The sequence below is a fragment of the Mustela nigripes genome, chromosome 7 (genome assembly GCF_022355385.1).
Source record: "Mustela nigripes isolate SB6536 chromosome 7, MUSNIG.SB6536, whole genome shotgun sequence".
Taxonomy (NCBI): domain Eukaryota; kingdom Metazoa; phylum Chordata; class Mammalia; order Carnivora; family Mustelidae; genus Mustela; species Mustela nigripes.
This window is the reverse complement of record NC_081563.1, coordinates 137,502,879-137,519,610: the sequence shown is the minus strand read 5'-3', so window position 1 is coordinate 137,519,610 and position 16,732 is coordinate 137,502,879. Positions and strand designations below refer to the sequence as shown.

At 51.8% G+C, this 16,732-nt stretch overlaps 1 protein-coding gene across 1 annotated transcript in view; it reads right to left on the bottom strand.

Annotated features, from left to right (window-relative positions):
- Positions 1-252: 252 nt before the first annotated feature.
- The window catches only part of CDH26 (cadherin 26), a 44,356-nt gene continuing 27,876 nt past the window's right edge, over positions 253-16,732 (bottom strand). The window contains 6 exon segments of the mRNA XM_059407712.1: positions 253-341; positions 5,875-6,025; positions 7,292-7,508; positions 14,450-14,645; positions 15,145-15,372; positions 16,093-16,307. Of these exon segments, the coding sequence (XP_059263695.1) occupies positions 253-341; positions 5,875-6,025; positions 7,292-7,508; positions 14,450-14,645; positions 15,145-15,372; positions 16,093-16,307 (1,096 nt within the window).

Genomic DNA, 16,732 nt, shown 5'->3' with positions numbered 1-16,732 from the left:
CCGGAGGCCTGCTGGGGAGAGGGTCCAGACTCCTCCGTATGCATGCTGCATGGTGCAAAGCGTCCTATGTCCCTGTGTCTCCCCAAAAGTCCACTTTTCTATCTGTACCCCAGAACTTGGTCACCTGGTCGTGTCTAGTTCAAGGAGGGGCTGGGGAAGGTTTTCATCTGGAGGAGTCCTGCTGTAGGTGAACCTCGCAGACTTGATTCCTTAGGAGGAAGGAAAGAAGGGACAGGGCCCGGGGGAGTAGTCTCAGCTACCGCCTACCCTTTGGTCGCCCACATACCCGTGCACAGTTGCCACACTTTGCTTCTTGGCCTTCAGATCGGTGGTTCCAGGGACTGCATTGGGGTTGGACAATCGCAGATTCTCCCAGACCGGGCTGTGCTTTCTGTGGCAGAGCATTTATTCGAAAACGTATAGACTCTTCTGATGTATTTGTTTCCATTCAGCTCTATCAAGGCAGTTTCTAACCCTGAAGCATCTGGCCTTTGCTTGCTAGCTCCTCCTGTCCCCAAGCACAGTGTCCTGACCGCCCTGAGCCTCCAAAGCAATGGGCTTTGGCTGCAAGCTTCGCAAATTGGTGGGACTGGCCCTGGTATTATTTTCCACTAAGTGTGCTGCTTGGCAGAAAACCATCCCTGTTACTGATGTCATCTGAGAGACACAGTAGTTGCTTTTTCAACCCTGCAAGGCTCCAAATTACCAAGCTCTCGGTCAACTTCGATTGCAGACTGCAGGCAGAGTGTGTCGCCATTAGCACGGCTGCGTCCCGCTCCTTCCACTCCTCCAGCCGCCAGGAGCCGCGGCCCACGTCTCTCTTGTAAAGCTTTGCTAGCAGCAGTGAGAAGCGGTTACCAACATTTCTACATGATGGGTTTCTCCTTCATTTCCTACCTCAATCCTTGTTCAGAACATGGGCTGCTTTTCAAAAACCAGTAGGGACCAGCTGCTCTGAAATGCTCCATTTCTCCGCAGTCACCATCGCCAGGCCTGCAGCCCACAATACCGAGTCCCTGCCACCTGACCGCGGCCAGCGAGCCAGTGCCAAATGCCTCAGCTCTGCTGCTCGCCACTCACTGCTCTGAGTCCTTCGTTTTGTTTGCAGTTAAGACCAGATTTGCCCATGAGTGACAGATATGGAAAACCCAAAGGAGCAGTGGCTGAAACAAGACATTTAATCCTCCCTCCTTTTCAGCCCAGAGGAAGATAGTCCATGGAGGGGTCCAGTGGGGCTCCGTGGCAGCAGGGACCCACACGTGTCCGATCCTGTTGTTGTACCGCATACCAGCTCTAATGGCAATGTCCCACATGGCTGTCTCCCCACCAGCCGTCCTGTCCTCCCCACAGCCAGGAGAAGAAGAAGGCGGGGAAGAGACAGGCACGTCTCCGCTCATCAAGGACACTTCCTGCAAGTTGCCTTCCATTGGCCAGAACTTAGCCACATGGCCAGATCTGGCTCCGCGGAAGATGGAGAAATCAGCCCCTGTCCGGATGGCAGAAAAGTCAAGATTCTTTTATGGAGGAAGGAGAGGTGACAGATATTTCAGTGCCAGTGTCTCTCCGGTTCCCCTAGCTCCGGGGTTCTCTATCCTCCTTACTATGGCAGAGTTATTTGGCCTATGACATGCACGTTTCTGGGGAGACAACGACCAGACAAGGTGTGCGGTCTCCCCCCCAAGCCTTCCTTGAGGACGGGGCTGTTGCTACACCTCTCTTGCCGGGACAAGAAGGGAGGGCTCTCAGGCTAGTGTTCCACTTGAGGAGGTTTTACAGACCGAGAGAGCTTCCGTGTTCAGTAAATCATAAAAGTAAGCAAAACAAACACCTCCGATGAAAAGCACCATAAAACCAATGAGATTGTTAATGCAAATGGGAAACCAAAATTGATGAAATGCAAAATAAATATTTAACTTCCCAGACGGCAGCTATCTTTGGGCTGCTAAGTAATTCCGAGGCTAATGTTCTTAATAAAATCACATTTTCCCTGAAAATATTTACTATTTCTGTTTTACTGCCTACTTCATTGCCATTAATGAGACTTGATTTAGTTCACAAATGTATGTAAATCCACTGGAGGCAACATTTTCACCAAAACCTCCTGAGGCTGATGTTTCTAATGGAAACTTTTTAAAGCATGTACATAGACTTGAGAACGAACTTGTGGGGAAGAACATCCATGAACTTTCCCTATAGATGTCAGTTGGGGAAAGTGATGATATATAATACAGACCGACATCCTAAAGGGAAAGTCTATGCACCAGGTGTGTTCATACACATGCTAATGGGGCCTTTTTCTCCACTGGACACTATAACCCCAAAGCTTGAGACCTATGAAAATGATCAAGATCTGAAATCTATATATCCATATATTTATATCTATAGACATATAGATGGTCTTCAAAATTCACTAAGGGAGCAACAAAATTAAAATTAATAAATGTCTAGTTAAGTACCTACAAAATATAATACTTTGTTCTCCTTGTTAATTGCTAAATTCTGTGTTCATGAATTTTTCATCAGTATTTTATTACTTTTGAAAATAATTAGTTGCAGAGGATCTCATGATGCAAGAATTCACAAATATTCACAATGGCCAAGTTTCATAACCAGTAGTAAATGAAACAAGCTGCCCATAGCTGAAAGCAAGCTGGCTTAAAAACCTTTCAAAATTTGTATGGCAAGGTGTCTGTTTTTTTTTTGTTTTGTTTTTTTAAGATTATTTATTTATTTATTTGACAGAGAGAGATCACAAGTAGGCAGAGAGGCAGGCAGAGAGAGAGGGGGAAGCAGGCTCCCCGCCGAGCAGAGAGCCCGATGTGGGACTCGATCTTGGGAACTCGAGATCATGACCTGAGCCCAAGGCAGCAGCTTAACCCACTGAGCCACCCAGGTGCCCAAGGTGTCTGTTTTTAACCCAGGTTTTAGATACGTTTCTTTAACATTTGATGCAATATGGAGTTAAAAAAAAAAAAAAAAGCCTTAAATAAGGGATTGGCATACTTTTTTCTGTTAAAGGCTTGAAAGTAATTATGTTTGGCTTTGTGGGGTGGGCCCTATGGCTGTGCTGTGACAGCACAAAACCAGTCACTGATGGCATGTAGACAATGTAAACATAGCTATGTGCCAATAAAACTTTATTTACAAAATCAGACAGTGGGCCACGATGAGGTCCGTGATCAAAGGAGCGAGACTGATACAAAGCAAAGGTCAAGCAAAGCTTTATTTCGTGCCAGCACCGAGAATCAAACCGACCAGCCGGGTCTGTCTCTCACAGAGAGAGTGATGACCCCCAGCCTCACAGACTAGCTTTTATAGCACAAAGGCCATGTGGTTGAGCCTGGCCAATGAGATTGTAACACAGAGAAAGTTGCATAGTCATGTTAGGTCACACACAGGTGGCCAATTGAATTACAATTTACCCTATAGTAGCTGTTTGAACTAGCCTATCACTCTGGTCAGAATTGGTGCCCTAGTGTGGCGCCCAAAAGGCAAGGTTACATTGTTTGGTGGTTAGGGAGATAGTATGTGTGCTTTACTGATTGGATGTCTCCACCTGGCCTGACTCATCTTTGCATTCTGGGCTCTGGTATCAGGGACTGGTCAACCATATTTTACTGGTTTCCCAGGCTTTTAAGTAAGGTCCCCTGGGGGGGGGGGGGTACAGGGTCAGCTTAAGTTTTACTGCATAAACAACAAAATGGCTGTTTAACCGAGATGGAGTCACTCTGGCTAAGTAGGCCCCTACAGGCCATACCTACTGGCCGCACTGCTGTGTTTTCTGACCATTGCTTCAGAGCCAGGAAGGTCTAATGACCACCTACTGGTCCCTGTGAACAATTCAGTCTCAAAAAGTATAGTTCTCTAAAAATTGACTTTTATCCCAAATTACCCAGAAAATGCGCCAGACTTTCTTCTGGATCACTCCAGCATTTGCACAGCTGTTCTCTACCTCAGTGTCAGGTTGATGTCCCAGTGCTTCGGAGATGGCTTTTCTTCCTTTTCAGTTCCCCAGAGCACTCAGTGATGAGTGAAGTAATGATGTGCCAACACGTGAGTATCTGCACAGCTTCTTCAGAAAGAAGGGCAAGTTGTCACCCCGAGTCAGCTAAAACGACGTGATGTAATACTTCACTGATCAGACAGCAAAGGTGTTTTCCTCCTGACCGATCCTGGGGTGTGAGAAGGCTCTCACCAAAGATGATGCCCATCCATTATATACATTTTTAGAATCTGGCCGGAGACGTTTAGATATCTAACGTATTTATTCAAGTGTCCTGACAGCACTTAAAATTTTGCTTAGCCACTTACTAAGTAAAATGACTCGGAGAAGAAAACTCTGTTTTTATTACTATCCATCGCTGTCATTATCTCATTGTGTCACTGTTCCTCTCCTTGTGGCGCCCCTCGTGATCCTTTCTTTCAGATCAGTTAAGATTAGATTTGCCCATGGGTGGCAGACAATCCAAAAGAGCAGTGGCTTAAACAAGATGTATTTAAACCTCTCTGATTTTGAGTCCAAAATAAGGTGGTTGGGGGATCGGACCCACAGAGACTCGTGGTAGCAGGAACCTGCAGCTTTCTTGTCCTGTGTCCCGCATCTTTTACGCAGACAGGAAAACTATTTATAGAGTATATGTCCCACTATTTAAATTTTTTAAAATTATTTTTCTTTAAGATTATTTATTTATTTATTTTACAGAGAGACACAGAGAGAGAGGGAACATAAGCAGGGGGAGTGAGAGAGGGAGAAGCAGGCTTCCGCTGAGCAGGGAGCCGGATGTGGGTCTCGATCCCAGGACCCTTGGATCATGACCTGAGCCGAAGGCAGACGCATAACAACTGAGCCACCCAGGCGCCCTAAAAAAAAATTTTAAAAGAAGCTCCTCTCCCCACCACACACACACTTAAACTAGCAGTAAGTGGGTAAGTAAAAACCTGGTTAAAGTTTGGGTTTTGTTTAAAGATAAAATCTAATTGGAATTTATTCATTAAATGGTTACTAAATTCTTTCATGTTCATAATAAATACAAGTTACATTGTGTCCATTCGTGTGTTACAGTGTGTACTACTTTTAAAGTGTTACACATTGGGTGTAACACTGAGCCTGGGTGGCTCAGTGGGTTGGGCTTCTGCCTTCAGCTCCGGCCATGATCTTGGGGTCCTGGAATCAAGACCCGCTTTGGGCTCTCTGCTCAGCAGGGAACCTGCTTCCCCCTCTCTCTCTGCCTGCTGCTCTGCCTGCTTGTGATCTCTCTCTCTGTGTCAAATAAATAAAATAAAATAAAATAAAATAAAGTGTTACACATTATAATTTGTCTTATATTTATTTACTCAAAAGTGAAAAGGAATCAATATTTATTTCTTGACAACTACTAAAAAACTGATCACAAATATTACAAAAGACATTTCCCTATGCATCTATTTTCTTACTTAAACTGAAGCAGAATCATAATTAGAGAAATGTACATAATTACTAAAAGTAATCCATTTTCATTTTCCCCAGTATTACCTGTTGTTACCAAATTGCTGTGTAATCTATAAGTTATCATTTTATTTCCCCTCAGAGCAGGGCTGCTAATAGAAACAAAGTATTAAATTAAAGTATTAAATGAAGATTTCTCTACAAATTCACACACACACACAAAAAAGCATGACCTATTGTTTTGCTTTGATTCAAGACGTCTGTTCTGAAACTATCAGAGCACTTAATCCAGGCCCTTGTGTTAGGGCGAGGAGGGATTTAAGAAGGAGAAAGAGGAGGGTGGGGGAGAAGAAGGTCCTTGAACAGGGATTACCTTCCACGAATTAGTCCACTTCCCCCAAATACGCTTTTTTAGGAAGGACCGCCTGACTCAGAATGCGTTTCCTTACGTGCAGCAGCCTGTGAAGCCCAGGGGTCCCAGTCGGGCTCTGAGAAGGCAAGAGAGCTGAGGCTTTCTGCTCCTTCACACTCTCCCTGCTCGGCGTAGATGTGCGGCGCGTCCCCAGTGCCACCTGCGAGCGCGTCCAGGCCACGGAGCTTCTGAAGAAAAGCCAGGGAAAGAGGAGGAAGTGCTGGGTCCTTCCACACCAGACCCGTCCTCTCCAGGCCCCACTGGTGCGACCCCCAATGCGGTGTAAGGCGGCCGTTTTCCGTCCCCCGCTGTCACAGTCCCTGCTGTCACAGACGTTTCTACCAGAAACGAAGGGCCCCCAGCTGAGGGGAGACAGCCCCGACCTCGACCTGGCAGCTGCTTTCTGGGAGGGAGGACGGCCACCTCGCCCTGCTCCCGCCCTCTCCCGCCTGTGGTGCTCACGGGTGACCCCTCCCTCACCCCGCCCTGGCCTGTCCCCTCCTGGCACGTGCACCCGCTGTCCCTTCCCCTCGAATGACCGCTGCCACCTGCCAGCCTCCTCTGAGCAAACTCCTGCTCATCCTTCAGGACCCAGGTCATTTCTCCGTGAGGACTTTTCTGGCTTTTTCTGGTCTGAGGGAGGCAGGAAGCGTTGGTGGGGCGGGCATGGCCAGAGCGTTCCCGGCTGTCGCCCACCGGCCATCCCAAGGGGCTGAGCTCACCGAGGGCCCGAGGACGAGCAGAACCGGAGGGCCCAGAGAGCCAGGAGGAGGGAGATGGCAGAAAGTCGGCCAAAGGCCAAAGTGGAGGAGCCCTGGGGAGCACCCGTGTCCCCGAGCTCCCCGCCCGCTGTCCCCAACTTCCTCGGACCCCAGGAGGCCCTCCGAAGCTCGGCGTTGAGCCCTGCGTGTACACAGGTAGGCCCCGCGGGCGTCTGCTCGCTCGGGAGCTGCGCTTACCGCGTGTCGGAGACGCAGGGGGTGCGGGCGGGGACGCAGGGGTGCGGGCGGGAGGAGAGGTCGCGCGCGGGCTCTGGCCGCGGCCCTACGGGACCCACAGGTGCCTCCGCCCCAGCCGAGTCCGTGATCCCCGAGGGACCCGGGGCGCGCGGAGCTGGGGGGAAGCGCCGAGCTGCGGCTGTGGGCTCGGCTGCAGACCCCCGAGGCCGACCACAGAGTCAGCGACTCCAGAGGCGGGAGGTCCGGGGCCCAGCACAGGCCCCCGCCCCGACACTGGAAGTCTCGGGGAACAAAGAGCTGGGCCTTTCCTCTGCGCTTTTCTCCTCGGGCAGGCGGGTGGAGGGGGACAGGGCTTCCCCGCTGGGTGTGGGCCTTCGTCCGCGTCCACACAGTCCGCGCGGCGCAGCCCCGTGTGAGCGCGGGTCGGCGCTATCTGCGCGGCTGCTCCATGCGTCGGTGCCCTGGCGGGCAGCGCGCTGTTCAGGGCTCCTTCACCGATGGGGGGTCGAGGGGGTCTACGTGTCCTTCCGAGATGGGGGTGGGCGTTCGAGGAGCCGGGGTCCGCCATGAGCGCGCCAAGCCCGGCCTTGGGTCTCCGTCCTTGTCGGTGACCACCTGGAGCAACGACCCTGCGCCCACGTTCCCTGCTCTGGCGGCCGGGGTTCCGCCGCCACGTGTCGCACAGTCGGGTGACACGACCTTGCCCTCAGCACTGCGTCAGCTTAGGGAGAATCGGGCAGACACTGCTCTGCGGCCCCAGGCTGCAGGGTTGGGGGGGCGCTTCCCAGAAGGGGCTGGACAGTGTGGCTTTGCCTCTAGACTTGGAGAGTGTCTGTGCTCTTGTCTGCAGGGCTGGGGAGCGACCGACTCCCTGCGGCCTCGGGCCCTCATGGAGACCTGCAGCCCCCACTCTGGGGCCTGACACGGGGGAGGCCCCAGGCTGTGACTGCAGAGGGCCAGGCTCGCGTTCCTGGGGCCACGGTACCATGTGGGGCATCATTCTAACAGCCAAGGGGAGGGGCCAGCAGAAGGACCACCTGACCCGGACCTCACAGAACAGGGTCAGGGAGCCTCAAGTCAGAGGCAGGAGCCGAAGCCACAGCTGACGCATGGGCAAAGGGATGCCCTTCCCCCCTGACTCAGGGTTTCTGCCACCTTCCGGGCCCTCGAGTCCAGGCATCGTCTGGGCACCACAGTGTCCTAGAAAACCTGTGAAGCAAATAAGCCAAGTGCCAGCACCACTGAGGAGCCCCTTCCGGCTCCCCAGGTCAGTACCCTTGCTGCCCCTGGGCAGGGCCGTCCAGGAGAGGAGTCAGGCCAAGGACCGTGTGCACACCTCTCCTGTGTGTGTGTTGGGAGAGGGGGAGGCCCTGCAAGTGTCATCGCCGGACCTTTCATTGCCGTGGCTTTTGGAGGTAAAGGGAGGCAGAGTGGAACCAGCCAGCAGGCTTTTAATATAGTGGAAAATGGTTTACATCTTTTTAATTGAGTCCCCCCCCCCAACTTGTTAATAGAAGGAAAAACTTCATAATTTGCTTTTATGAAATGAATTCAAGGAATTTTCCATCTCCTGTTTGCTAAATCAAAGGAAATCTTGGTATTATAAGTGGAGCTACCTAAAAACTTCACATTTGAAACTGTTCCTTGGCAGAAATCCAAATTTTCTTGATATTTTAACAACCGATTTACAACAATGTGTGGCAGGGGATTAGGTGCTAAGATAAAATGATTTTGCGAACTGCATCCACCACATCGACTTCTGTTTTATTTCCAGGGGAACCCCTGATTCTACTGAGGGCTTTGGTGGTGGGTGTATATTATGTCTCTGGGCTCAAAACAGATACTAATAAGAAGCAGCTCTTATTGTTGTACTTATAATGGCGCTCTTCCCAGGATCTCATGTGACAGAAGAATCTGGCTACTAAAAAAGGTGGAGGAACAAAATGGACCAGAGGGTCTCTGGGGCCCCTTTAGCTCCAAACTCCTGTAAACTTGCGAAGAACACTGAGGGCTGTTCAGGCCTTGGCCAAGTTCTTAGTGACTCAGCAGCAAAAGGAAGTTGCGAGGGACTAAAAACCCTCTGCTTCCAAGTCTAGATGTGTGGTTTCGAATGACTTATCATTCATTTTTCCACACTCACGCCTCCTTTTACTTTATTTTTATGTTGGGCATATTTTTTCAACTTTCTAATTTTCAGGGCTTCCCACAGTTGTTAGCAGGGTAAGGCAACCCTTTCCATAGTAACACCTTCATCTGTACTTACAAGAGTAGAATACTTGTTTCTCACTCCTCTTGGCTCAAAAAGCATGTCACAACCCGTTAATTTAAAGAGGATGAAAAAATACATAAATAAGTAAAACAAAGTAATAAGGATAGAAATGCTACGGGTTTTATATAAATCACCCAAGGATGCAGACATATGACTAGAAATTCTTGCCATCATAGTGCTTTTAATTTCTGCACTAAAGGAATCATGATTCTAGTGAGCATAGCCAACCGTAGAAAAAATCCATGGGAAAGCTTTTCGGTTGCTTGATGGGGATGGAGTTTGAAAATAGGAGATTTTCAAGTCCCATCTTTGGTCCCAAAAGCCCAGTAAGGCTCACTTGGTGCATGGGCACAGCCTCAACATTTGTGAATGAGGTACATTCGTGATCCCTAGGACCCAAAACCAGCGACATAATTTGCAAGACCCAGAGCAAAATTTAAACATGTGGGACCACTTGCCCAAATATTAAGACTTTCAAGACGGGCCCCATGTGACTGCCCGGGTCTATCTGTGCCCACAAAGGCGGCCCTACCAGGGCCAAAGGGACACATTTATGAATGCACAAACCCTTTCAAAGGTGGGTTCATGACATCATCTTTGTGCAGAAAAGAACACCACATTTTTATCTTAGCTCAAACACAGCCCGAGGAAAGGTAATGAAATTATAGAGATCTTGAATTCTTTTTTAGAGGTTTCATCACAAACATTGTAGCTTTTTTTGAACCTTGAATATCTCTTTTAGTAGTTGTCCCAAAAAAGTACATTTTTTGCTAAAGTAGTACCTGCTTATTCTGGGGCAGTACAAATAATGTCTCTATTTGAAACCTCTCTTAATTGTGTTACACCAAAGTGGGTTTTCTGGTTTTGATCAAGTGTTATGGTTACGTTATCCTCGGGGGGAGCTGTGTGAAGGGTACACAGGGAGTCTGACCTATTTTTACAACTTCTTACAAGCCAAATTATTTCAGAAAAAAATCATTTTGCTTTTTAAAGATTTTGTTTTATTTTACTTTTTAAAGTAAGATCCACAGCCAACGTAGGAACTGAACGTGGTCCTGAGATCAAGAGTCTCACGCGTTACCGACAGAGTCAGTCAGGCATCCTCCAGAAAAATCACTTTTAAAAGCATAGCGATAGTTCTAGAATTTGTGCAAAGAGTGTTTGAAGACATGATGCAGGAGGGCGTCAGGGCTCAGGGTTGCCCACGGCACCAAGTGGACCTTACTGGGCTTTTGCGACCAAAGATGGGACTGAAATGCGGGGCCAAAGCAATGTGCTTGGAACCTTCCAGATGACCCAGACACCCTCAGATGGACATGAAAAATGTATTCATCCGTGGGCGTTCTAAAAAGCATCATATGTGATCGGGACTGTCAAATAACATTTTAACAACCAACAATAACCTTAGCTAGTTAGATAAATGAGGTTTTCATTGACTCGTATTTGTTCTACTGGTATCACAGAATCTTCTAGAAGGGCCACTCCTCAAGGGAACCAACTGTCAACCATTAGGGGGCTTATGGCAAGAGAAAGTGAACTTCTGTAATGCCCTGGGGTCCCTGAGACCAAGTACTCCTGGTCCAGTGCTCTCGCTGCCGGTGGTAGCGTGTCCTGTAGATCCTGGGGAAGATGCTGACTTACTCAGAAGATAATGCGTGTGTGTCCTTCTGCCCCTTCCCCTTGCCCTACGCTCCTCTGCCCATCGACGCTGGCGCTAAAGACGGGAGGGAGAATGCGAGTGGAAGAGGGGAGGCGGGGAGATGCACCCGGAGACTCTGGAAACAAAGCGCGTGGCCAGCAGTGACTGTAGGAGGAGGCTCCAGCGACCCCCCCTGCCACACTGTAGAAGTCTGAGCACGGGGTAGCGCGTGCGTGAGACCAGGCCAGTGAGCAGACGAGTGAAGGATGGGGCTATCGGCCATTTCTGCTTCGGGCGTCCTAGTTTATGAGGCCTTTCGATAACGAAGCAGAATTTCAAAGAGAATAAAGCAGGCAACAGATCTTAACCACGGTTGAAGAGACTCCATGCTTCGAGCAGGTTTTAAAACAGGTTAGCCAGTAAGGCAGGCCGCCCTCACTTGGGGGGGATGCGCCGTGGGGGCATGGCTAACCAGGAGCCACCGGAGCAATTTCTGCGAGCGGGGCACAGTGCAGGGAACAGACGCCCGGAGAGACGGGAACCGACGCCTTGGCTTCATCCCCCGCAGATGGAGATGGAGAAAGCGGACTACCCTCCCCCAGGGGCTCTGGTGAAGTGTCCGAGGGATGGTCCTTGCGGTGTGCACACCCCCAGGGCACACTCAGTAAAGCAGAGCTGTTCGCATGCTTCTCGGGAGCGATTGTTCAGGCCTCTGGAGGCTGACAGACCAGCCAGAGAGGAAGTACCCCCAGCCCAGCGCACACCGTGTCCGCACGGGAGAGAAAGGGCGGCCCTCCCCCAGCACGGATTGGTGGGCGGAATGCCTGCGGGACCTGCCCCGGCTCACCCCCGGCCAGGCACCTGCTCTGTAATTTATGGCAGCCCTGGATTAAGTCGCTGTTTTCCGCAGCGGGGTCATCTTGCCCGTAGAGAAGGGAAGGTTTAACCAGTTTGGGAACACAGGCTTAAATGGCACTAAATTGCATGGTGAGAAAATGACTCCCCTTCCGACTCCTCACCCACATGCTGAGGGCACGGGGGCCCGGGCGTCTGAACCAGCATGGCTTTCCTATCTCTGCCTTCTTCCGGGACCCTGTGCCTGTGGCAGGTGGCTTTCTCTAGCCAGAGCTCCTGGGCTTTATTTCTTTTGTGTCTGTTTTTCTCTTCCCTCTCTGCTCTTCATACCAGTGAAACTTTTTTTTTTTTTTAAGATTTTATTTATTTATTTGACAGACAGAGATCACGGGTAGGCAGAGCAGCAGGCAGACAGAGAGAGGGGGGAGCAAGCAGGCTCCCTGCCGAGCAGAGAGTGCGGGGCTCGATCCCAGGACCCCAAGACCACAACCTGAGCCGAAGGCAGAGGCTTTAACCCACTGAGCCGCCCAGGTGCCCCAAAACTGTTTTTTGTTTGTTTGTTTGTTTGTTTGCTGTTGAAATACAGAATGCCCTATCTAAAGAAATGTACTTTATTTGGACTGAGGTTGATGTAGAGAAAGAGATACGGTAAAAAGTACCCTAGCCCTGGGGACATAGCACACAGTAGAAAGTCACGACAGTGACCGGCCAGGATGAAATTGGGGCCCAGGGGCATCCGATGCTGTTGTCCTTTTGGGCTACACGGAGTCATGCGGCTCACAGCTCAGCAGGTGAGGCTGGGCGCAGGCAGGCGCAGAGCGGGCTTGCCCAGGAACCTCGTGTGCGTTGGGGGGTGCTGTTCTCTGCCGTAGGAACCCCCTCACAAAGCCACCTTTCCGTCTAAACCCAAGCAGCAAACAGGCCGTGCTCACCTTAGTGCCCAGCTCGGCCCCGGCCTCATGTGGCATCGAGCACTAGGACTGGCGCCTGGTCCTTGACATCTGGCCTTCCCTGTGGGACACACACGGAAAGAATAATGACCAAGTTGAAATCATAGACAGCAGGAATGAAAGCAGAGACCAAGAAATGACATCACAGGTCTCCACACTATCACAGAAAACATCCACAGCTGGGAAAATACACCTATTCCGCCCAGAATCTGGGCTCCTTTGGCACGGCTGGTCAGGAGGTGGAGTTTCTCGTTCCGTGTCCCATGGATGTGATGGGGACAAGACCCCGCTCTTGAGAGGGTCTCAGAATCTACGGCTCAACAGCTCCCGAGGCTGGGGCGACACTTTCACGGGCCCCTGGGGTCGGGCGGTGCTGTGTACTGTCTTGTTCATTCCTCAGTGAGCACACATCCCCGAGGGCCCAGGCGTTGCTGGGGCTGGGTTCCTCTTCTCGGAGGGGTCGTCTATGCCGTCTCGTGGACACGACAGAGCGGTGGGATCAGCAGCAGCATCTTGGAGGAGGTGAGTCCTGCCACAAGCGCAGAAGGCCCCTGGGTGTGCGTGTGTGTGCGCATGGAGTGTTCACGTGAGACGGATGCCTGCGGAGGCGTGTACACTTGGAAATGGCCTGACTTACCCGTGGCTCCAAAGACATAAACTAGTAAGTATCATTAATAACACTAATATCGGCAGCCACGTTCACTCTGTGCCTGGCAATGCCCTTGCCTGTGCTAAAGATTTCGTATTAGTTGATTAAATTGTCCAGTAAACCTGACAGAGAGAGCACGTGCATTATTAAGCTCTCTTTATATGTGAAAACCAAGGGTTTGTTAGCTTCTCTGTCTGATAAGCCACAGTTTTGGAGTCCAAACCCAGGTTTGCTGGATCCCAGGTCTCAGAGCCCCAAAGATATGATGGTAGAAGCAGGGACACATCCTGAGCTACGAGTAGGAGACAAGGGGACATTTTGGGACAAGGAGGGGACGGGAAGGCTGTCTCGTCCCTCTGACTGCTGGTCCTTGATCTTGACAGGGGCCCCCAGCCTGCTGGCCCTCACCCTGCAAGGACCAGGCTTCCCTTCCACACCCTCTGCTTCTCCAGCGGTTTCCTCGGCCCCAGGACATAGCCAGTGGGCGCCCGGACGACGAGAACAGCACCGGGCATCGTCACGACCTCTTCTGGTGCAGCTGTGCCCACGGACGCTGCTCAGGGAGGCCATGTCCCCAGTGGGTTCCTCCAGGCTCGGCTGCCTCAACCACGACCCCACACAGGAGGCTGAGCTCAGCCCGGGCCCAGGAGCCTTGTCCCTGTCCCTGGATGACTGAGCATCTGAGCAGAGTGAAGCTTCCCAGGGCTCACGGAGCGCGGCTGTTTGTCCAGACAGTCTGTCCAGACGGTCTCCTCAGAACGACACAAACGAATCAGAACAGTGAAGTGCGGCTGTCACTGCGGGGATGGGGCTTCTTCTGGGGGGTCCAGCAGTCTGGAGAGTTCGGACCAGACCTCCTGCCTCCTCGACCCCACACCGGGGAGGGCTCCACGCAGGCCTGCGTGGGCGCACAGGCACGCACGCCCCTACCGTGGCCCAAGGTGGTCACTTCCCTTCCGTCGTGCCAGGAAGAAAGAGAAAATGCGAGAAGGACCCAAGGATGTCATCAACCCCTGGCGTCTCCCATCCGCGGGCACTCTCTAGAGGACCTCCCTGTCTGCCTACTGCAGCCTAACGCCACACCAACTGCACTGTCTCTTCTCAAAGGCATCTTAGAACAACATATCTCGTCCTTCGGGGAGAAAATCGTGGCTCGAGATCTAAGGCAGCAGCAAGGTGGGCCCTGCACCCTCCGTGCAGGAAAGACGGTGCTCCCTTTGGACATTTCTTTGGCTTTCAGTGTTTGAACCAGCTACGCTTGGTTCCGGGTGAAGACAGCAGGAGAGCTCACGGTGCCTGCCTCTGGTTGCCCGGCTGACCCCAGCCCAGGGCTGCCGTGAGGACACGCCGCAAGGTCAGGGTCAGCAGGAGCGGCCTGACAGCCTTCAGGTACCCACTGACCACCTTGTGTCCGGAGGAGGGCGGGAGCTTCCCTGGGCGCGTCGTCTTTGGTGCACAGCCCATCTGCTGGCTGAGTTTTATCCTCTCTGGGGGCAGGTAAAGATGTCGGGGTGAGACTCGCTCAAAAAGAGGAAGCTAATGGGCAGCAGAGTCTGGGTCTCGTCCCTGCCCGACCAGCGAGCTCTGTGTCCAGCCTCCGCCGGGCAAGGGAGGTGGGGCGGGCTCCGCATTTCCTTAGCGAGCCTGACACGCGTCCATCTAGAGCAAGTCCGCTGGTGGGCACCATCTCCTCCTAAGCAAGGCTTCCCCCCTTAGCACTCTGGGCACGTTGGGCCAGACCCTTCTCTGTGGTGCGGCCACCCCGGGCACAGTGGGGCTCTCGGCAGCTCCCTGAGCCTCTCTGCTTCCACTGGAAGCCAAAGCCGTGTCTTCCCACCCCAGCCAAGCCTCCACCAAAACGGTCTCTAGACATTGCCAAACATCGCCTGGGCGGGGGCAGAATCACGCCCTCATTATGACCTAAAATAACAGTTCAGTTCAGTTGAGTTGGACAGTTTTCATGGGGATCATTTTCCTGTTTGCTACTCGAATATGAGGGAGTATGACGAAGTGACGGGGGCTCGGCGGGTGGAAAAACAGGCCCGGGGTTGACGGACATCACCGTCCAGAAACACGACGCGCTGGTTTCCACTACCAGCGTTGAAATGGGTTTGCTCTCATCATTATACGTGATCAGAGTCTGCTGGCCATCCTCGGAGCTTCCAGACCTGACTTCGGACACAAAACAGCATCGCAGCAGGTACAGCAGAGTGGCTACAATGGGACAGAGCAGGAAAATGAGCCGGGCATCTCGTGCTCAACAGGGGTGTGAACAGGACCTCGTTCTGATGACTCGGAGCTCAGCCATGAACAGACAAGGTCAAGTGGGTGGTGGTCATCTCCGTAACTATATGACAGTGAGGGTTGGGGCAGACGTCAGCGCCGGGTAACTATTGGTTGAATTAATCAATACCACATGACCGATAAAATCCTGTCATTTCTTTGAGAACCGAGCTTGCTCATTCGTGTCCTCCAAGTCCAGGAGTCCAGGTATCTGTCCATCACTGCCCCCACTATTTCTGCAAACCACAGTGTTCATTCGTGGGGCTTATTCAAGGGACGTCCCTTGAGCACTGAGACCCAGCTCTGCTAGAACACAGGCTTAGCTGGCATCTCCCTCAGTTACAAAAGCCAATTTATTATTATTATTACTATTATTATTATTATTATTTTCCTGGGTTGGTTCATTCATTCGTTCATTCAGTAAACTGCTACCTACTAAATTCCTAGAAGCTGCTTTCACCAGGCAGTCAGTGTGTCCGACCAGGTTGGGGACGTCTGATCTGAGTCTGAGACTCTGCTGAGCCGAGGGGTCATTCTCGAGGTGTCCCACTGGTCTCTGCCATGCCGGCTCCCTGCCCCAGAGGACTGCGCTCTGCTGGGAGGCTGGGAAGAGGAGCCACATCCCCAGGCCAGCACCCACAGACCCCTGACCCGCCAGCATCATGAGCGCGGCACAGGCAGGGGCCAGGGCGCCCATGAGGAGCCCAGTTCCTGTGACCACAACTGAGGGCTCCACACACGTGCCTCTGCCGGGACAGGAACAGACCCTTGCGTGGACAGTCGGCTTCTGGAAAGTCCCTGCTTGTCTCTGATGAACTGAGTAATTACCGGGCAGGAGGCTTCTCAACATTTAAAGTTCCACGGACCAACCCGCAGAAGGGAAGTGGACGCTGCGCGAGTTGATTTGCTCACTTGCTTATCTACTCAACAGAGATGGACTAAGTCCCTCCCGAGCACCACGGCTCTGTACAGAAGTTAGCCGAGTCCAAAGTTGGAGGGAAAAGGCACCAACACCACCCTCATGTATGCCTGAGACCAGCTCCTAGTCCACGGGTTCTCAAGACCGTGCTCAGGTTTGAAAGTGCTCTGGAAGGACCATAGGACTCCCTGAAGGCTGTGTGGTCCCAGTTATGATCCAGCACAGCAACAGGATATGGATTAAAACTGGCCAAGGGAAGAAGCACGTGGGGCAGAATCCAGAGCAGCACCAGACTCTGAGCTCTCCGTTCTCCAGCAGTCAGAACGGACCTCCCAGGTCAGTGAGTGACCGCACGCGTGGAGCGCTGCCAGC